Source organism: Mixophyes fleayi, chromosome 6, assembly GCF_038048845.1.
Source record: "Mixophyes fleayi isolate aMixFle1 chromosome 6, aMixFle1.hap1, whole genome shotgun sequence".
NCBI classification, from domain to species: Eukaryota; Metazoa; Chordata; class Amphibia; order Anura; family Limnodynastidae; genus Mixophyes; species Mixophyes fleayi.
The window spans coordinates 22,746,956-22,769,775 of record NC_134407.1 but is presented as its reverse complement, the minus strand read 5'-3'; the positions used below and the strand labels follow the sequence as shown (position 1 = coordinate 22,769,775).

At 37.1% G+C, this 22,820-nt stretch overlaps 1 protein-coding gene across 3 annotated transcripts in view; it reads right to left on the bottom strand.

The window, feature by feature from the left end:
• Positions 1 to 22,820, bottom strand: part of MGMT (O-6-methylguanine-DNA methyltransferase) — a 311,488-nt gene that overhangs the window by 264,380 nt on the left and 24,288 nt on the right. For all 3 annotated transcript variants that reach the window (XM_075216003.1, XM_075216004.1, XM_075216006.1), the window contains exon 3: positions 5,238 to 5,373. In XM_075216003.1, coding sequence (XP_075072104.1) covers positions 5,238 to 5,373 — 136 coding nt within the window. The remainder of the gene's footprint in view (positions 1 to 5,237; positions 5,374 to 22,820) is intronic.

Sequence of the window (22,820 nt, the reverse complement as noted above, 5' to 3'; positions counted from 1 at the left end):
CATCCAATACATTGAATGATCCCAATATCATCATCATCATTTCTTTATATAGCGCCAGGATCTATTCCAATCTATGGGACAATGGGAGTTTGATACATGAGGAAACATTACATATTGCATATTGATCCAGCCAGATTGCACAGGTAAAAAGTGCTTAAATGGACTGTATAATCCAGTCACACAGCAATGTTGGTCACACTATATATACAGTTTACAAGTATTAAATAGGTTTGCTCTGATGCTTACGAGATTGATTTTCCCGTAAACAGACTACATGCTGGAATAAACAGTTTAACAAAATAATCAGCCATGGTCATCTGAAAATTGCCCAGTGTGTGATTCTCGTATTTCACTTGAGGTTTAGTTCGTTTTCAGACTCTCCCCCATTCTATACTTTCCTTTTGCACCAATTTTTCATGGTCCCTTGAAAAACTTAAAATAGGGGTATGACAGTGTTATATTTGGCCTTAAGGACTAATAAAATTCATCAAATCGAATTCATCAACAAGAATGTAGAAGTGCTAAAGAAATATTATCTCTAAACTTAAAGGCTAATTTTACGTGAGTCAATATGAAAGTTCATCTCTCTCCACTCCACCCCTTACCTGAACTATGGGGTACAGTTCCTGGGAGCCCGTACCTTTGCACTGTGAGGGTTACATGTTCAAATGAGTCTTTCTCAAAGAAGGATCCAATTTGCGCAACAGGACTCCGTGTTAAGATTGTCTCTTGCAGATTCAACATGCTGAAGTTGCTAGTTACTACACTGGGAATGGATAACGTAGTTTGGTCTGCAGGTTAAAGCAGTGTAATAATGATGCGAGAGGCAGCCCCGACTTGCTTACCATAAGGTGGTGGTTCTGTGGGAGACCACGCAATTAAGGTAAGCAAGTCACTCTCCAAAACATAACACTGCTTGCACATTATCCAAGAATTGCTCTGAATTTTTTCAATAAAGTGGAATTCAATACGAAGGTCTCGATCCAACCCTGTCTGGGGCATTTAGAGACTAGGCGGCTGTTCTAGTAATTACTTTTCCATATGCATTTTCACGGGCCAAGTTCTAATACCCTCTCATATATATGCAAGAAAACCTTGGAGAATACATTCCCTGACCTTAGTATACAACTAGAACTATCTCAGTCTCCAATAAGCTAAAACTGCATTGTCTAAAGTTTGGGCACAATTTATAGAAAGGGACCGTTTCAGATATTCCTTCACACCAATAAATCAAAGATTACTTAAGATTCAAATTCCATTATATTTTGCACCCATGTGTAAAAATAACCCAATCGCAGGCTCCAGAGAGTTATCCTTTGGACTGAACGGCTACCAAACAGAAAAAAAAACCCTTGTCTTTCAAACAATAAAACACACACTGGCATCGGCTGAATACGTGCTTCACTGGCTGGAGGGCTTAGCAGCTTTTCATTTGTGAGCGCTGAAGAGGGGCTCCCCTGTGTCCCAAACAAAAGATAGTCTGTGAGAGAACACTGTGAACGCTTCACCTGCTGTAGCCACAGACAGAGGAAGAATAAGACTCTTCTCTTGCACCAGCCAGCATACAAAAATATGAACATATATTAGGTATTTTTATTTTATTTATTGTACACTACATCAATATTGTCTGGAAAACTCTCGATCGACTTAAAGAACACACATGAACTTCATCACCGTCTTCCTTTTACAAGTTGCAAATCATTAGTATGGTGATTAGCATTTCTTATGTGGCTACATTCATGCACGTTTACATGAAGATCCTTTATAATGGAACGGTGAATTCAACCAGTCACCTCTTCCCCTTAAGCCTTGAAGGTACAGCAGTCAATACTATGGATGCTTCCAGCATTCTTATTTATATCCCTACAATAGAGCACAACTGTGCAATATTGTATCATGTGTCTGGCATTAGGCTGGTTGCAAGTGGGTATTTTAGAATGTTGGGTGCGTCTGGCCAGATAAAACCACAACATTCCGAAGCACTTGTAGTGGCAGAAATATTTGAATGAGAAACATGGTTTCCCGGCTTCAACTGCTAAAATGTTGTATGTAGTAATTTAGCAGCTGACCTGTTTCTGGTGCCGAGTGCTAAGTTTGTGTTACTGCTGGAGGCTCAGAATGCAAATATTTTATGTCTGGAAAAAAATCTGGTGTTGTAAAGCGCAAGTTTGGTGCCAGCCGTATTATCCCATTTTCAAAGGTATAATAGAGAACTGGAGACTTTCTTCTGCAACATAGAGTGATCCAGAGCTGTATTTGGCATAGAAGAGTAAGGAGGTGGAGGCGAAGGAGAGCACTGTGCAAGGCTAAGCAGAGAAGTGTGTTACCGTGATCTAGGCGATCTAGGCCAGCCAGTTACATCTCACCTTAAAGCAACAGAGGCGACAGTGTGAGATAAAGCAACATGAACATGTGGGGTGTATAATTACCATGCTTTCATTCAGGATGGTCTACAACAGCACAAACTAAGCAACCTTCCATCATTAGGAATTAGTATCACGTCATAGCAATGATCAGCCCCATGTTTAACCTGCCTTGTTCCATTTAAATGATGGACAATGTAAATATTAGTTATGAAGTAGACATCTGTATTTATTTTAAATCAAAGCTATGGAACATAAATGTCCTGCAAGTGACCAAATACAATCTGTAAACACACTATAAAGCAATCTCTGCAGAACTGCACAATGTAATCACTTTATCAGCAGATGGTTTATAAGTTATTTAAAGAATAATAATAATAACCTATACTCAACAGTCCTTATGTTCCACAATTACATGATCGACACCAGGGTTGAAAAGTCAACAATAATAACGCAGACAGTATTATTAGGTCGACAATAATATCCCCAACTCTATCCCTATAATACCGTTTACAGTGTTGTCCTAATAATACTGTCAACATTTGAACTGTCAACCTAAGGTTGTCGACTTTTTGAATGCCAATATCGCACATCAAATATTACAATATTCTTCAGAAATCAATATAAAGAAAACATGCATGTTTGATCATAAAATGTGTCTTTTAAAAGGGGATTATTACACCAGGATGAACCACATAATATTTAGCAAACAAGTAGAAGCCTGGCGGAACAGTTCATCACGTAGTCCGAGCATCACATCCAGTCTTGTGACGCCAATGTTAGCGGAGTACACCTGACTGCTGAATCCACAGCGGTATCAATAAATAATGCATTTGATTTTTAACCAAATTCGATAGAAAGGCAGAACCAACATTAAACAACCCAATTCTACCACCAGAAGTAAAAAAAAAAAAAAAAAAATCCTTTAAAATTGATTGGCCTAAAATTGAAACCATTAGTCCAATACCACCAATAGTTCATTCAAGCAAACCATAGGAGATAATTTCTGGTGCTGACAAATCAAAATATATTTACATGATCACTTAGTACTTTATTACACATTTTAAAATAAAGTAATATATTGAACAAATTCTTACGCACGTGGCATAAATTTTAATACACATTTCAGCTGTGCCGTCTTGGGCTTTGTTTAGTGTGAATCTTCTCAGACTATCATGCAACGACCCTAAAACCCTTACATATTAAGCTCCCAGGCTGTTCTTCTGGTTTTCACAGTTTAATGAGCCGGTTACTGAGTCTATGGACAACATGCCTTAGAGCATAAAGTATTGTGCTCCAGATTTATATGTGGTCCACGTTTACTCCTCTCTGGGTCAATCCCTCACCTCCTCCACCAGAGTACTGCATCCAAACCCCAAGTGTGAACCTCCTATGGCATAAGAGGCTACTGGCTATTTTCTAGGCACCTTTGCACTAATGGAATAATCCTTTTCTCTCTCAATAATAAAAATAATTACATTTTTCAGCATTTTCGCAAGGCCTCTTCTCAATTTCCCTGGCTGCTTATACAAATCGGGAACTCTAGAAGTCCGACTCCTGCAGAAGAGGCCGTCTACGACTCTCTTTAGTATTTACGTGATCATTTAGTGCTTCATCGCTTATATAAGTAATAGAGAGAGGATATGCCTAATCTATATAAAAAGTGCTTTCGACTTTCCTCCAACAGCAATAATCTCTGCATGACACAGCTAGATTTATACATTGCATGTATTATTCACATTAGGCTACATAAATGTAACCCTGGTCTATTGAACATGTCATAAATGCCATGGAACGGAGGGCTCCTGCTTTCATATAATTTGATCATGTCCTACGATACTATCCTTCCAGGGAGAAAAGTTATTGATTTTATTGTTGCTGTATTGACAATTCCTATAAATCTGGATCACAGAGTGATGCTATTGGGTCTAGTGAATATCTTTAATCTTTAACAGGGCTGAACGGCAACTGTTCTGGTTATCTATGGTTATAATATGATATCATAAATGTTGTTTAAAGGTCTGGTCTCCATGGATTGACTCCTCTGAATATTTAGAAATATTTTCTTGGATCCTTGAGCAGAATCCTGCATTATTAGACAGACTAACCTTTCCCTTACCAGAGTTTATCAAAATCTACATCTGCCCTGGTGTTGTAGGTGGGCGGAAGCTACTAAACAGGTGTGCCGTGTGTATATGAGAGACAGCGTAGGTCCATTGTTGTTTATATGGTCTTATTAACGGATCAATCCCATGAAAAAATTAGGTTTTCTTTTCTTTCTTTTTTAACATAAATCTCTGTGGCCGGCTATAAAAAAAAACTAGAACACCCCTCTGAGCTCTGTCTGCAGTATAAAATCCACCCCCCTCTGCCATCACATGACATGCTGAGAGCTGTGAGCCTGTGTCTGTATAGCAGACCGTTTGTGTCCGACAGCCATAGCTATCTACCACCCAGAAGATTTTGAAAAGGAGATAACGATTTGTAAAAAAAAACAGCTAAGAAAAATCAGATACACCATTAAAAAGATACTTAACTAGCCATTTAAAGTAGAAAATCTTCTTTGCAGGATTGCGGTTTTGAAATGAATAAAGAAATGTAAAAAAATAAATACAAATGAAATAATGTTAGCCTTAGCCAAGCTCAGTATTTAAGGGTACTAGCAATTACTGAGACACCAGGGTTTGAAGTCTTGGCTTCCTGTGTCTCAGGCATCAAAAACTAAAAAAAAATGGAAAATCAACTGGTCAGATAGACTGTGCCTGTACAGTGCTGTGTACAATATCTGTATATGCATTAAAAAAAAAAAAAATCATCAATGCATAAAATAATGTATTTCTAAATATGTTGGTGACATTGAAGAATTAAACTTACCCTGGTTCAAGGACAGCATAATTCTGCAATTTTATCTCATGTACTCCCTCTTTACATCCAGATACCAGAATCTCCCCTACAGCACTCTTAATCAGGACCTCTTCCATCTTGCAGATTCCATTTATCGGCGCCATCTCTAAACAAAACAAAAAGGTGGCGATGAAAATATTTTGTGAAACATGAAATTAAATTGTAGCGGAAACAGATTTTAGAATACACCAATAGAAACTATGACTTGGCTCTAAGTTTTGCATTAAGTCACTAATTGAAATTGTCTTAGCAAATCACTTAATAAAGTGACAGTCAAACATAAACCTTTCAAAACCACCCCATGCAGGACAGTCTAAAAGACAGGCTGAACAATGGATAAGTGTTGCTTTCAAATATCCACAAACAATAATTTGTAAAGCGCCAAAGTGGAACCAGACTTCTACAGCGCTTATGCGTTAAAAAAAAACCCTCTAAAATGTTGAAAAGTAAGAACAATATTTTGACACATTTTCTCTTTTGAACCATTAATGTAGACAATGCCAAACTGCAAAAAGGGTGATTGAGAAAGCCTTCTAATTTTGTGAAGAGTGCAATAAAATATCCAATTCATCTGGTTTGCCTTTGTATTTAAACTAAATATGGGTGGGACATAAAAGTATGCAAACAGTTATTGTTAGGGCTAATGAAATCATGACTCACTGAACTGCAATTGTCCTTTAATTTTTATCACAGCAACCTGTCTAATTTGTGATTGGTTTACAAATAAAAATGCTTTTTAGAAGTGAATTGTTCATTTTCATGGAGAAAATTAGATTAACAAACTTTGCCTTTTGCCCAATAGCAAGCTGCATTAGCATCAACAGTAGCAGTACTTTCGGTACTATACTGGTCATAAGTCTAAATTGAAGGGACCGCATGTTCAACTGCAATTCTTCAAATTCAATAGGCAACCAAGAAACTAACACTGTCCTAACCAGGGGCCTGATTCATTAAGGATCTTAACTTGAGAAACTTCTTATTTCACTCTCCTGGACAAAACCATGTTACAATGCAAGGGGTGCAAATTAGTATTCTGTTTTGCACATAAGTTAAATACTGACTGTTTTTTCATGTAGCACACACATATCAACTTTAAATTTCAGTGTACAAATAAGCTATCAAGTATTTGTGTCCTACATGAAAAAACAGTCAGTATTTAACTTATGTGCAAAACAGAATACTAATTTGCACCCCTTGCATTGTAACATGGTTTTGTCCAGGAGACTGAAATAAGAAGTTTCTCAAGTTAAGATCCTTAATGAATCAGGCCCCAGATTACATAGTAATTATAGCACTTGCAACATCTGAAACAGTTAAATGAATCCATCGTGTAGGGAGATACCCTTAAGGGCTATTATAGAATTCTATGCACACACAATTACATATCCATGTTGTGTGGCCAGCTCACAGATATAGTCCAAACCTTCACAGGGCAGCCTATATAAACCAAATCAAGAACCAGCTTCTCTTTTTCAAGATCATAGCGCTTCAATCTGTACAAATTCTACCTAAAGCTAAAAGACACTCATTAACGGCCCACAGTAAAGGAGTTTATTTTCATGGCAAATTAAGGATCATTCGCAAAATAAAATGCATTACTGTTTCGGCTCTTTCATCCCTGATTTTCACAGGAATTGGGATTAGAGAATTAATCGTTTGACATTGTTTTAACGGTAGTTTCTGCACTGTCCTCAATGAGAAGTTCAAATGTAGAGCTGAAGAAACACAGTTACAACAATTAAATCCCATTAAATAAAAAGAAAGAAAAAAAGAGGTTATCTAGTAACTGATTTTTAATAGGCAGGATCATCTAGATAGACTGTAAAAGGAAGAAGAGAGAGAAATACAATTGTCAAGTTTGCAGTAGGGTGACCAGCAGGGTCTGTGGGGTTACGCATTTAGCCTTGTACAATGCAAATTAGATGTATTATATATGCAAATCAAGAAACACTGCACTCAATTAAAGTATAAGGGAATTTCATATCTTTCACTACCCTAATCCTAAATAAGAGAACGCAAAATCAAACTGCAGAATTGTCCTCTAATTGTCTAGATCTGTGTTGTGGAATTTGATTTAATGAACTCTTTAAACAATTCAGTCAAGTTCAACCCAGCAAATAATAGTATAACTATCCCACATTGTGTGGCAGCAAGGGTCTGAACCAACTAATGAATGTTCCAAAGCTAAAGTGAAGAGTCCTTAATTGCCCTCATTTAACTTCTTAAAAATGTAAAACATTTACCAGTCATCTAAGCAAACATTTATATATTAAAGCATTTTTAAAATAATGGTGATCTGTTAGTCTCCATCCAGAGACAATGATAACAGAACAGGTATCGCAGAGGTACAAGTGCCACCAAAATAGGCTACTTGTTAAATCGGTTTCCTCATGCAAATGAAAGCTTACTGCATCTCAACCCCAAAGCTAGTTAAAAACATCTGCTGCTATTCTGACTTATATTAACTTAAAAATTTTCAGTCCCACCGTATTCAAACTCAAATTCAGATCTGGGATACGTGGGAAAAACTCTATATGAAGTAAGTCACTAATACCCCTTTCACACTGCCTAAAAGACCCGGGTATGGGCTCAGTGTGAAAGGGGGTCCCTGCATCTGCCCGAGTCGGATAAACCAGGAATTAAACCCGGGTCTTTTGGAGGGTTATTCCCGGTCCAACCCGGGTAGCCTCCAGCGTCAATGGTGGAACCTGGATTTTTCAACCGCAGTCTCACCGACACTATTGAAAAGTTTTAAAACAAAATATCACAAGAGGAGCCAATCAGAGCTCCTCTTGTGATGTTGCCATGGAGACCCGGGCAGACCCATGTTCAGTGTGAACACGGTCTACCCGGGTATTGGTCAGGGTCAGAGAACTGTCTCCCACCATCTATCTAATATATAGCCGGGGTGGCAATCTGAAAGTGGTATAAGTATAAGCGCTCTCTGACATGACGGTCTTGAAAATATATAACTACAGGTGTCGACTAGGAATTGTGATTTGAGTGTTTGTATTGGTTCCAGCAGTTGTTTATGTTATTGGGGTCAGTCTTACGAGTTGGATGCAAGAAGTTTGTTTCGTATAAAAGATACACTTTACACCATAATCTTCCCAACCCATTTTACCAAGAGCCCCCACTCCAATGCTTTCCTAATTTTTAGATATTCCACTTAGCTACAAGTTGGCCTAACTCCTCCCACTGGAATCTTGTCAATACAGGATACACAGAACATAGATGAAATTATTTGTGCTTGTGTTAACATTCTAACCTGCTCTGATTTGCAACAGTTCTTTGTCTGACTCCAGTGAAGAGTGCTCTGACCATTGTCACTTAAAACACTGATTTTCCTGTTAACTCTACATTTTCTATTACAGGTTATTATTGGATTATAGGGAAGCAAATTATTTTGTAGATATTGTTGTCTTTTAAACTTATTTGTTTTAACCTTAAATCAAGACAGAGCTTCAATATTACATAATTGAAGATGAAAAACACAAGTTCAACATGTTTAAATCTACCCAAATATTATATTCTGGATATCAGTACCACAATTGTAAATATGCACTAAGGGATTGATTGTTAACAGTTGTTTTTTGCTAACACTACACCAGTGATGGGCGGCCCACCAAGCCCTCAATTCTGGCCCCCAGCTCCTAGATACGTTTGTTATACCTTGTAACATTTGTTTAGAACGTCTGCTAATATGTTATTACAGATAGGTGTCTTTCCTTGATTACATTATTGTTTAAACTTATTATCGAGATACAGTGTAATGTGCGTCCCTTCTGAAGGTTAGCGGGTCACACCACACGCCCCCTGAAGTGTGTCACTTTTCCATCACTGTACTATAAAGTGCTTTGCATTCAGAATTAATTATACTGTAAATAATGCACACTGCTAAAGTAGCCTTCCAAACCATTCCAAGGACACCTTAGGTTTCTTTTAGTGTTGCATTTAATTAACATAACTTATCACAAACTTACAAAGTCCCGAGAACCAAACAGCTGAGTGTTCAGCGGAACAAATGTATAAAGTATCAGCAGTGTTAGAACTTTTTAAGTGGTAGCGAGAAGACCAAATACATCAATACTATTTTCCTTGAAACCTCCCAGACACTTGTGTACCGAAAACTTCTCTCCATCTTCAAATCCCTCTACAACACGCAGCTACAGTTTTGTAAAGAATAACATTACCATCACTCAGAGATGAATTTGAAATTTCACTAAAAAGATATAGACATGTAGTACATAAATAAATTCAATGCAATGAATACTAGCCACTTTTGATTTCCCCAAACTTCTGCGGAATAAAGTACAGTCTTATATCTTTCTGCTTAGACTCCAGATTTCCCCACCAGAGGATTCTTCCTCCAACAGCAAGAGGCTCGATGGTCATTGCTCAATATATTCATTATTGCACTGCCACCTCGCCTGGAAATGATACACTGTAAACCGAGGTACTATTAACAGGAACCTACATAGACAGCTGTAACAGGGTTGGAAGGCCACTGTTTAAGCATATTGCTTCTGTAGGATAACAATGAAAGAATTTTGATTCTTTTTAAATTTATGTTGTAACTTCTTTGATTTTCCTACCATTTTCCTGTTGCATACATATTTTCTATCATCATCTTACTAAAAAGCGAGACTTAGACAGAACTCTCTCCTTTTCTGTTACACGTTACTTGAACCATTTCTGCTAGTTATATATGGCAGCTTTACCTTAAATATATGGCAGCTTTACCTTAAATTAAGTTTCACATAGCGGACTGTGGGACTCCTACCTGCCAACATTCCCCACTGAAAGCGTAAGACAATATAAGCCACAACCATTTAGGACAAGACCACATCTATTCTGGCACACCACATTCCATTGACCCCAAAAAAAAAAAAAAAATAAATAAATAAAAAAAAAAAAAAAAAAAAAATATATATATATATATATATGGATCAATCGGTGATGTGGTGGCTATACAGAAACTGTCTGCAGGTGAATACTTGGATATTAGAAAAGAGATCAGTTAACAGCAGTAACTCTGCCAGAACATTCTCTTCCCTGAAATGTCTACCCCTTATAAAAGTGCACTCAGAGGAGACAGAAACACTTGTAACTAGAGATCAAACAAAATTTCTAAACGGTTCAAAACTCATTCTAGTTTAATTGTCAGGAGCATGCTTGCAGCAGTCGACAATTCAAATTCGATTTACATATTTATCTCAAATTTGAGGTTCAAGCTCACATTCGCCTATAGCTTTCGAGATGTGCCGATCGCGGTTGCCAGTGGTGCTAAAATTGGTGTTTTTAAATATTATTTTTATTTTTAAACACTTAAAATAATATCATATTTTGAAATAATAAAAAGCAGAATTTATTTTAAAAAAATCTGTGAACACTAGAAATTTGTCCTTCGCAAAAAAAAATAAAAAAAAATGTTACAAAGAATTATTTAAAGCTCGAACATGTAAAAGCTGGCTCACCCAGGTGCAAACCAGCTCGAACATAGTAAAACTTGTTCGACTTTGTCAAATTATGCTTTTATAAAATCAATTAAAATGAAGTATTTAACTTATGTGCAAAACAGAACACTCATTTGCACCCCTTGCAATGTAACATGGTTTTGTCCGGGAGACTTCATTTAAGATCCTTAATGAATCAGGCCCCATGTCCATATTTTACAAAGTACTATAACTTGTATTACATATAATATTCACTATTATATCTGCCAAAACCAAAAGCAGTCTTCACCCAGCCTTACAGAAAGAAAGCTACGTCCACTCTTGGCTCCAGGAGCATGTTCCTAATTCAGGAAGCACCCAGTACATTTTAAGCTCACCTGAGCCACAACTATCTTTCAAACAAGAAGTGTGGGCAGCAAACAACCGGCTGCATGCAAGATTATTTTATTCCAACAACGGAGAAAGGAACAGGAATGGAACGTGTGACGCGTTTCACTTATTATTAAACCACCACCACCTACTGACGCGTTTCGCTTATTCTTAAACCACCGCCCCCAATCTCCCAGAGCTCACCTTCTAAACATTGTGTTTTTCGCCCCTTATGTCATCTCAATTTCTTTCCACAAAGTCACTCTTTCAAGTTATATATAGGATGAAGAAAAAGCAATACGACTTGCAACAACATATGTGAAGAAAATAAATATTGCTGTAAAGGTCTGCAGAATGGTATTGTTATGAGCCTACAAATTATTTCTAGTTTAGAAACTGTAAAAAGTAAAAAAAAATTGCTTACTCTCTTTTCCCCCGGTTTTATTAGTCATTTATTGTGCATTAGAAAGAACATTTTCACAAAGTACGGGTTTCATAATATTGAACTTTTTTTTTTCCTTATCTAAAGTCAGCTTTTGTACTCAGCAACTTAACTTTTATATTCATCTTAAATTTACTGTGTATGCTTTTTTTATTTTTAAGCTAAAGCAATGTTCACAATGGCACCTGGGCTAGTTTTTTTCCTGAGCTCTGCTATTCTGTTGGAGAAAGATATTTACAAGGAAATATGTAAAAGGATGCTCATACGCAATACACTGGCAGCACTATTTAAATTAAAATTTGCTCTTTTACGGTTAATGTAAACAATAGGATAATAAAAGTAAGACTAGCCATTTAAAATTACAGCATTTCCTTTAAGCAAAGTGCTCATTAGAAGCGTTTGGATTAGAGAATAGTAAATTCCACCTGCGCAATTTCGTCTTTCGTTTTTAAAAAAAATGACAAAGCTCAGGTGTCAGATTGTTCATAAGCATTAATATTCATCAGAAAAAAACAAGAGATATACATAGAGAGAGAAACCCACGGCTTTAAACTTTCCAGCGAGAGTAAACCGGAGCCGGGACATATAAATTCATCTCTCATTAGACTGTTAAATGCTATGTATAAAATTGGAACACTACTGTTTGCCAACAGAATTAAGTCCTCCTTGTCATTAATAACGAATGAGTATCAAAAGGTTTTCATTGCGGAAGATTTATTGGGGTGGGAATTTCAAAATGATTTATGGCTTAATGTTTTTATAGTGAAGAGCCTCATTTTCCAGGCATGCTTCTGCGACTCTTCAAAATGTATATGCCTCAGTGGTATTCTGCTCCTCTAAAGGGCTGAGGTTCTCTCAATTATGCACATAACCTATAGCCATACCATTATGGATGTACTGATGCTAAGATAAAATTACTAGACAAAAAAAAAAGGTTCAAAGTCAAACCATAAAACCTGCAGCGATTGGTTGTAGACCTGAAATCCACATCGCCATGGGACATCCGTTCCACCGTTGTAATGCAAGAAGATAAATGAATGCCCTCTTCAAACGCTAAAACAAATAGATGACTTAATACATAAATAAGCTAATTTTTAAGCCTAAAAAAAATAAAAAAAATTTTTTTTTTGTTTGTTAGCCCAAAAAGGATTTTAAGGATTGCATAGTATTGGCATCATTCAAGCTATATAAATCATAAAATAATATATAATTTTCATGACATGTTTGTACTTAAGTGTTACATAGTCTTGGTGGTTTAATGACAAAACAAAATAAAACAGCATTAAGAACAACAAAAGTTGACTCATCAGAAACTATAACTTTCAAACTAAAAAAAAAAATCACACGTTGGACATTATTGAGGTCATCAGCATCCATTTAACTGGCAAATCAGATTAAATGTTTTATGATTTTGGCAAAACTAAGAGCAGAAATGTTGTGCCTAAAGGAACTAGAGTACATCACCAAGATACGAGTAACAGTATGTATGTTGAACTTGGTAATTATTTTATTAGAGAATAGGAAACAAAAAAAAAAAAAGGTTAATATAAAATGACAGTCTGATGGATGTAATAACAAATAGCACAGTCCACCATGTCATTCAAGCAGAACTCTGACAAATTGCTAACTTAAGCCACCAGTGAAGTGAAAATACATTTGTACTCACGCTTTGCCCAGCCTGACTAGGAGCTTGGGTCATGATGGCTCAGTGAACTAAAGCTCTGGGTCACTATACAGAACACCTGACAAACAGATAGAAAGTTTTGGTCGGAGATCAGGTATTTCATATGAGAGGATATGTACATTAACAACCTAAAGGCTATTACTGAGCTAAAAGAAAAAATAAATATTTAAAACAACACCGTCTCAGTCCATTGTGGTCAACAGACATCAAAAGTATCTGTTTAAGAAAGTAGTACTGCATTATATAGCATCACTGTGGGCCCATGTCATAGCCAGATTCTGAGCAGCAGAGTTGAAGTTTCTTAGGAACAGAAATTTCTTGTGTCTAGTATACACAGGGTATAACCAGTAACCAACGTGCTATGCTTTGTCATTTAAGATTTTTTGCCATATTATCGGCACCCCTAGTCAGAGTTGTCGGGTGTAGTTTTTGAGGTAGTGCGGAGTAAAAAATGCCAGAACACACTACTTTTTAACAAAGTACTGGAAAGTCAGGCTAAGTCTTTTTTTTAAAAATTACATGAAACTACATACTCTAGATTAGCTCTTCACGAATGTTTATAATTGAAACTACATTGGCGAAAACAAAGAAAACATATCATACTCCTAGGTTTATATATCTGTTTTTATCTGGCAAAATCAAGAATGGAGGGGAAAGAAGTTTGCACTCAAATTAGTACTTATCGTTTAGAGGGGCAGGGGGGGTGTTATTGAAAGCTTAGCTTATTAGCTGCTAAAGTTGTTCCAAGAAATACAGAGGGCTTGAGGTCTATATAGGCAGGCAGGACTAGTTCAAGGTAACACAGATACTAGATATATCACTGCTTGGGGAGCAGGGGGCATTATTAGATTACAATAACTAAATAACTTAAATAGTCCTGGTCACCTAAGCTTGCAAGCAGGGCCTTCTCACCTCTTTGTTTTACCCAGTTTGTTTATTAGTTTACTGTGTTTTTCCCCAAGTGTAAAGCGCTACGGAATATGTTGGCGCTATATAAATAAATAATGATGATGACCTCAGTTAGTGTAGACTGCTATTTCATATAGATGTCAAAATGTTATTAATTTATCACATTCCAAGGCATAAACAGTGTGTGTGTGTGTGTGTGTGTGTATACATATATACACATACATACACAGATACATGCACACACTATATTTTAGCAGAATTAATCCAGGACCAAGCACTTTTCTGGATTTTTTTTTCTCTCTTCTTCTTTATAGCACTTCATATCCTAGAGGTGCCCTTTGAAAAATAAATCATATTATCACAGAATCTGTAGGGTGCCTTTTTTGCCACTTATCAAAATAGCTGTGAAAAAGCATTCTCAAGGTATTTTACCAGGACGCGTTATGAGAATACGGTCTGTGGACAGTACGAGGCACCATTAGCACAGCTCACAGACACACAAACTATAAAAGGAGGTATTTTTTTCCTCTAATGTATACTGTAGTTATTGTAAACTCACATAAATATTTATGAGTTCAACGGCTTTGAAAGCAAGCTCAACAGGTCATGCATTTTTCCTCGGCATGTATTCAAGAAGCATTGCGAAGCATGGTTATTAAAATAAAAATCACACAACTGGTTTATTACAAAATTCTGCCTTCAGAAGCAAACAATGTGATATATAAAGCAAGTTTATCTCCTTTAGTTTGCATGACCTCTTTGTAAAAAAAATATGATGATTTTTTAAACTTTTTTTTTTTTAGCAGAAGGGTACAAAGTATGTTTAAACTTGTAATACATTGAAACAATGGTATCATCCTTCACCTCTGAGTTTGACCAATACATACAGTAGGGAACATCACCCCTTCAAAAAATCTACTCTTCTGGTCCCTGAGAATTGCTGAAAACTGCAATAATGCCATGGAGGGAACACCAGAGAGACCAATGAAAAGCAAGCGGGGTGGAGAAGGTGAAGGAAATATTATCTGGCTACAATTGTATGTCCCCAATCTAAATAAACCTTGCTAAGTGCGATTCCTGTCGTTCCTTACTCTGCTGCAACAGTCATTGGCTGTAATAACGGTCAGAGAAACATTAAACTATTTTCAATTGCTGATGGCAGTGTCCTGTTCCTGATGGCATGGGTGTTACAAAAACCAAGGTCAGTACTTGCTATAATTCCCACAATCCCCCCCTCCCCCTTCCCCAAAAAATGACAGAATTCTAACATGATCTGGGAAACTGAGTTCAAATCAACCAGTGTGCTGTGTGGAGTTTATAGGATTTCCACATAATTTTTGTGATTGTGGAAAGGAAATTTGGTTGCAAGCTCCACCTGTAGAGGTCTGCAATTGTACAGCACTGCAGAATATGCTGAAAATCTATAAAAAGAATAAAAATAATTAGGCACTGACTATTTTTTCCCTATTTTTCCCATTAAATAGTAGTTATTGCCTTTGTTCTCAAAACGGATAGGAAAAAAAAAAAAAAAAAAAAAAAAAGAGACTGTGCTGGAGGGCCCCGTTATAGACAGTACATGTGCATGCATAGTTGCATCCTTTCCAATATGAGCAGGTAACTTTATAAAACATTGTATTGTTCTTCTTTGGCCAACAGTAAAGTTATTAAAAAGCAAATGCATCAATCGAAAACTCAACCACGGGTTCCTGAATAATAAAGGGACACCAGAGCAATGTCTCTCATTTTAAAATTATCTTTTTGACAGAGAGGCAAATAATGATAGTCTGTTTTTTCTTCTACTAAAAATCTTTAACTCATAGGAGTAAATGTATCAAGCTGCGAGTTTACAGCAAGTTTGAAAAGTAGAGATGTTGCCTCTAGCAACCAATCTGATTCTAGTTATTTTGTAGAATGTACTAAATAAATGACAGCTAGAATCTGAGTGGTTGCTATAGGCAACATCTCCACTTTAGAACTCGCCGATTGATACATTTACTCCATATTGGTTGTTTCTCCATGATTCAGTTTTGTGATGCACCTAGAATAACTGGGATAGGATCCTACAGCTGTTTTACCATTTTGGTGCCAAAGAGGTGATTATCATGGCCTGATTGACCTGCTCTCAAGGGGTTGCATCTGCTACCTGTTTGCCTCTTTTCTCCCCCCCCCCCCCTCTGCTTCCTAGACCTGCCCATATCTCCAGTGGCATCATACCACAGCCCCAAAGGTCACACACATACTCATTTAATCTATTATAGTGTAAAGAGGTTATCACACCTCAATAAGACTGGAAAACTCTGGGGAGTGGTAAAGAAATTATGGGAAAGAAAATGGAAACAATGGAAAAGAGAAGGGAAACAATGGCATCACTACTGAACCAGGGGAAGGATGTAAGAATATTTCTATGTCACCACTGTCAAGTCCACCGTAAAAAAAAAAAAAAAAATTGAGAGAACATGGCACCACTACAAGTTTGTCTAGAACAGGTTCTCCTCCAAAACTGAGCATCTGTGCAAGAAGGGGACTGGTTCCTAGATTAGCTACCAAGAGTTAGAGTCTTCCATGGCAGAAACTGTACGTAATACAATGGGCACTTCACAAATCTGTGTTTCATAGGAGGAGCAAAAAGAAAACCTTTATTGATGAAAATATACATGGAAACTCACCTTGGAATTTGAGAGAAAGCATATGGGAGACCCACATATCAAGTGCAGATATAGGGTCTGATTCATTAAGGAGAGTGAAGCAAAAAAAAAAAAAAGGAGTAACTTTGCACCTAGGCAAAACCATGTTGCATTGAAGGGGGAGCTAAATTAAAAATATGGAGACAGATTTATAGTTGGCGAAGATAATGTCCTAGATCAACTTTAAATTTCGGTGGAAAAATAAAGCTATCAAGTATGTGTGCGCTACATGAAAAAACAGCCAGTATTTATCTTATGTGCAAAATAATAAACTAATTCACACCCCTTGCATTGTAACATGGTTTTGTCCAGGAGAAAACGTACTCATTTTTTGCCCTACTTTCCTTAATCAGGCCAAAGTCTCTGGTCTGATGAGATCAAGAGTTGTACTTTTGTCCTCAATGATAGGGACGAGGTTTGTCATAAGCCATAAACTGTGCATTGCACTATCCCTAATGAAAAATGTGGTGGCAGGAGCATAATGCTATGGGTATACTTCTCTTTGTTTTCCCTGGTATTCCTGTCCCTGAAACGGAGGGCAAACTGGAAGGAGCAAGAGATCTAGGACTTGAAAGAAAATGTATACTCAAGCCTGGAAATGCCCCAAAGCCTACATTAAAAACACATTTCAATGGCTTAAATTGAAAACAAAACACACACGACATGCCGGGGCGGTTCAGTCAATGCCCAGACCTTTAATCCCATCAATAATTTATTATTTATTTATATAGCGCCGATCATATTCCGAAGCGCTGTACAGAGCAGATGTAGTCATTCACATCAGTCCCTGCCCTATTGGAGCTTACAATCTAAATCACCTACATAGACCAGGGTCTGTGTCATTAGAAGCCAAATAACCAACCACTGTGTTTTTGGACTGTGATGAAGGAACCTAGAGCACTAGGAGGAAACTCATGCAAACACAGGGAGAACGTAAAAACTACACTCAGATAGGGCCCTGCTCGGAATCAAACTCATGACCCCAGCGCTGTCAGGCCGCAATGCTAACCACCGTGCCACCATGCTACTATTATAATTAGAGATGCTCTGACTCGATTTCCCAGGAAACAAATATACCCAAACTTAGCAGATCTGAGTACCGAGTCGAGCCGGCTCGGTATTTTCGCGCTTTTTCGGATTTGAAAACGAGGCAAAACGTCATCATTACGTCGTCGGATCTCAGATCTCGTGATTTTTGGATTCCTTTTTAAAATCCAACATAACGGTGGGTGGGAGGAAGGGCCCAAGGACACTTCCATCTTGCAACATTTTTCTTTTCTGCCACTGCTGTGTGCCAATGTGTCCTAGATGTGCTAGGAACTGCCGTGTGTTTGTGTCATTGCTCTGTCGCTTACCATCCAGCCTGGTCGCTGCAGTATTTGTCCCGAAAGTGTATGAAAATAATATTGTGATCTGTGAGGTGGTCAAAATTGACTGCAAATGACTTCTAATTAGGGTTATTGAGGTTAAGAATAACGTAGGAACAAGAAAAGAGCAAAATTATGCGATTTTAGCATATTTTAGGATTGTTTCTAAAAAATCCAAAACCAAAATCAAAACACACGAGGGCGGTTTTGCCAAAAGCAAAACACGAAGCTAATCCAGATTCAAAACCAAAACCAGTTCACGGGGTCAGTGAGCATCTGTAATTAAAATCAATCTTTGGAATAATATGAAAATTGCTGGTCAGCGACCGTACCTGTTCAACCTGATGGAGCTTCAGCTATACTGTAAAGAAGAACGGGTATACATTGCGCTGTCCAAATGTGTAGACAAATAGAGACACGTCTGCAACTGCAGCTCAAGGTACTTCTGCAAGGTATTATTTATACAGTTGTGTTATCAATGGTCTGTTTTTATGTATAATTAAGGAAAGTCTAACTTGCTCTGATTGTGTGTGCATGTTACAAGGCTTGAATGAAAAGTAAAACGGGACCCTACGTATATTTGTTTTATTTGCTGCATGCTTAATTATTGCATACATTCATTTTATTATATATACACAGACACACATATTTATCACAGCAATCTAGGACAGTAATGGAACAAACACAGTTACATCAATGAAGTCCAAGATTCCATTTCTTTGTATTCCAGCCTAATAAGCATGCAGGAAACTCTTAAATACGCTACATACAATATCAGATTGAAATGTCTATTATTTACTGTACAAATAGCCCAAGTATCAAATCTACTCAAGTCTGGATCAGGTCTATTAATTTTGTCAGGGATGCATGGTTTATTTATGGATATTTTACAAATATAGCACAGAGCTACAACTGAGTTTTCAGGTCCCTGACCAATAATAACAATTTAAAGTAATAATGTCCTTGTATGTTCCCAGTGCCTCGCTCGTCACCTCCACCAGCTATTCCACTCTGCAGACTTTTGCATCAATTTGTTTTACAAATTACCATCTCAAAATCTGACAACTGATATTTCCATCTTCTCAAGGCAATCCATAAGAAAATGTATTTTAAAGTCAGCGTTGAAGACACGGTAGTAGTAGAAGAAAAATCAGACTAAAATTATGATTTATGCATCCTGTAAAATTCACTTCAGTGCAAACTCAATATGGTAAATCTCTCTGTGCTTCTAGTACAGGTTATCAAACTAAATTCCGACTGTAACCCGTAAAACTTAAGCGCTATGAAATTATTATGAACAAGACATTTGCTTAAAGTTAACTTGTCAGCCCACGGGGTCTTGGGGAGAGGCCTGTGAAAAATAACAATAATATAAACACGGTTATAAGATAATGGACAGCAAATGGGATATTAAAACCCAGACAGTGTGTTACGTTAAGGGGCAGGTTGGGCTGGAGCGGCGTCCGTCCCCAGGCCGGTCCCATAGTGTAGTACCTTGGGCTGGGTCACTAGGGCACCTGCCTAATAGGCTGTTGGGTTGAGTTTTGCACCCCCCCCAGGCTAAAATTTGCCAGCCCTCCCCTGGTTACGTTGTTTGTCTAACTTTTTAATTTAATCTGCTGTTCTGTTTTTTTATAAAAGCAATTTTGAAAAAAAAATAAAAATTGATGCAACATCGAACATAAAAATATGTAGGAGCAATGTCTTTACCCAAAAGGACATAAAACTCATTTTGCTGCATGGGAACAGGAGGAACAGTGGCATATTAAAAAAACTAAAGAAAACCAAGTATCACAGGGAATCGCTCTGTGAAAGATGCATCACTTACTTTTTTCATTAACATCCTAACGCAATGTGCTGTTGATTACACAACTGCGTGATTCAAGCCATATTTATAAAAATAAAGTTCACGTCCAAGGACACACGGAATTTATACTTGGGGCTAGATTTACTAAGCTGCGGGTTTGAAAAAGTGGGGATGTTGCCTATAGCAACCAATCAGATTCTAGCTTTCATTTATTTAGTACTTTCTACAAAATCAAGGCTCTGTGGCTCCATTTCAGTATTGTCAGGTGTCAGACATACCTGTAAACATTCAAAAGCAGACAAACAGTGAAGACAAAAAAAAAAAGGTAGAAAATAGACAGGGGTGCATTTATCAAGCTGCGGGTTTGAAAAGTGGAGATGATGCCAATGGCAACCATTTAGATTCTAGATATTGTTTTGTAGCATGTACTAAATAAATGACAGCTAGAATCTGATTGGTTGCTATAGGCAACACCTCCACTATTTCAAACTCGAAATTCACCCCAAAGTGTCCAACACAAAACTATTTTGCGCCATTGTGTAAAAGAATCGTAACAAAATGATTAGACCTTGGTTTGAACCTTCGATGTAGATCAGACTTTTTTCCAAAGTGGAGTACTTACTATTCTGGCTGCAAGAGACTCTAACCACCTAAACCATTTAATAAAGCCTCTCCACAGGGCATCCGTGATGGTACCATGCCACTTTTACGTGGCATGATACCATGCTGGATGCGTCACAAGCATGTCAGTAAAAGTGCAGCAAATAATTTGAAGAGTGAACTATACTTTAATTGTAACAACTTAGCTGCAGTTCACATTTACCTTCAAATATATTCATATTTGCTTATGTTTATGTGGTCTTATTATTTGTAATAATTTAAATGCTGGTGAATCACGCGACATCTGTGGCTGCAGGCAAAATAGATTGGGAACCAATACTACAGACACTGCTATAGACAGAGGTAGCTAAACAGGCTCTGGGAATAAAATTAGAATTACCAATAATTTGCTGATGTTTAAGACATGAATGACAAAGCATTCGATCGAACATGTCTCAAAACATTCAAGCTCTTTACATTTAATAAGATGAGAAAAAAAATCAGTCTTTCGACTAAAACACAGAATTTTAAAACGACATGTTTATCTCTACTTTCATCAGCAATAACACCAAATTTCCTTAAAGCTTCTCTCGCCCCCACCCCAACAATCAAATGCAACCTGACCATTAGAGTCTCCCTGCGGATTTTGTAGACCTTTCCCAGCAGACGCTGATCATTCTCCACGCTGCTGTGATTAATGATAGGATTTCACACTTGCACAACACACTACACTATCTGTGTTAGATGCATCAATGAAAGGTGGTCTGGTAATAGACAGATTTGTAGTCATGTAGCGTTCATTCCCCTGGTCTACACTCCCCTCTCAGTGATATCTATTTTTATATCATCAGTTACATGGCCCAAAGCTTAATCACATGTAACTTTGAAACAAATTGTGAGGGTGCCTTTTGTAGTGCTTGACTCGATAAATCACACTTGCTACTCAAAAAGATGGTCTCTGGTGGGTTTATACCGGCCAGTTAAAGAAATAAATAAAGAAAACACACACACGCAATGCACAGTTTGTTTTATCGCTAATTACAGATGGGTAACTTGACATGTATACAAACATAATATTTACATTAGAGACTTTTTGTGTGCAGGAATAATAAAAATAAAAAAAAATGTTTAAAATTAAAAATATTGGAGTTTGTGTTTTTGAAATCAAACAAGTGTAAGAAAAATCTTAGATTTAATATATATATATATATATATATATATAAATATTATATTTATGTGTGTGCGTAAAAAGTGCTATACGAGTAGGTGCAAAGTCTCCTTCCAACAGAATCTAAATCATTGTGTGTCAGTAATGTTATGGCTGTGAACCACTTCTAGAGCTGGAAGCTGGTGATATGCACACACCTCAGGATAGGATATCCTATGTCTTAAAAGAGAACTCTAACCTGGAGCCATAGTTCCAACAATCCTTCCCTCTCACCAGGACCAGGAGCCCCCAAGCTTCTGCAAATGCTCACTCCTACAGCCTAGATTTCCTCTATGGTCAGACGTTCCTAACTAAGGGCCTGATTCATTAAGGATCTTAACTTGAAAAACTTCTTATTTAAGTCTCCTGGACAAAACCATGTTACAATGCAAGGGGGTGCAAATTAGTATTCTGTTTTGCACATAAGTTAAATACTGTCTGTTTTTTCATGTAGCACACAAATATCAACTTTAAATTTCAGTGTACAAATTAGATATCAAGTATTTGTGTGCTACATGAAAAAACAGTCAGTATTTAACTTATGTGCAAAACAGAATACTAATTTGCACCCCTTGCATTGTAACATGGTTTTGTCCAGGAGACTGAAATAAGAAGTTTCTCAAGTTAAGATCCTTAATGAATCAGGCCCTAAAAGGCTGTCATTGGATCAATGTTAATGGAGCTGACTGAACAACAGCCAGAGAGACCCACATTGCTGTAATAGTTACGTGCAGGGAGGGTAGTGGGGTGCTCCTTTAAGTTGATCCATCTGCAATAGCCTTAACCATATGAAAATCATAGACAATACACATTTCAAGCGAACTCATTAACCAGCAAGTACACCACAGGAGTCAATTTAGTTTTGAAGCCTTTCTAAAAATATTACCGTTATTAAAGCATTATCTTATTTTATGGCTATGCTTAAGATATCAATAAATATTTTATTTATTTATTTTTCCCAAGGACCTGCAGCTAAGAATAGAAGATTATTTCTTTCCTTTTTTTAAAAAAAACTAGAAAACTAAAAG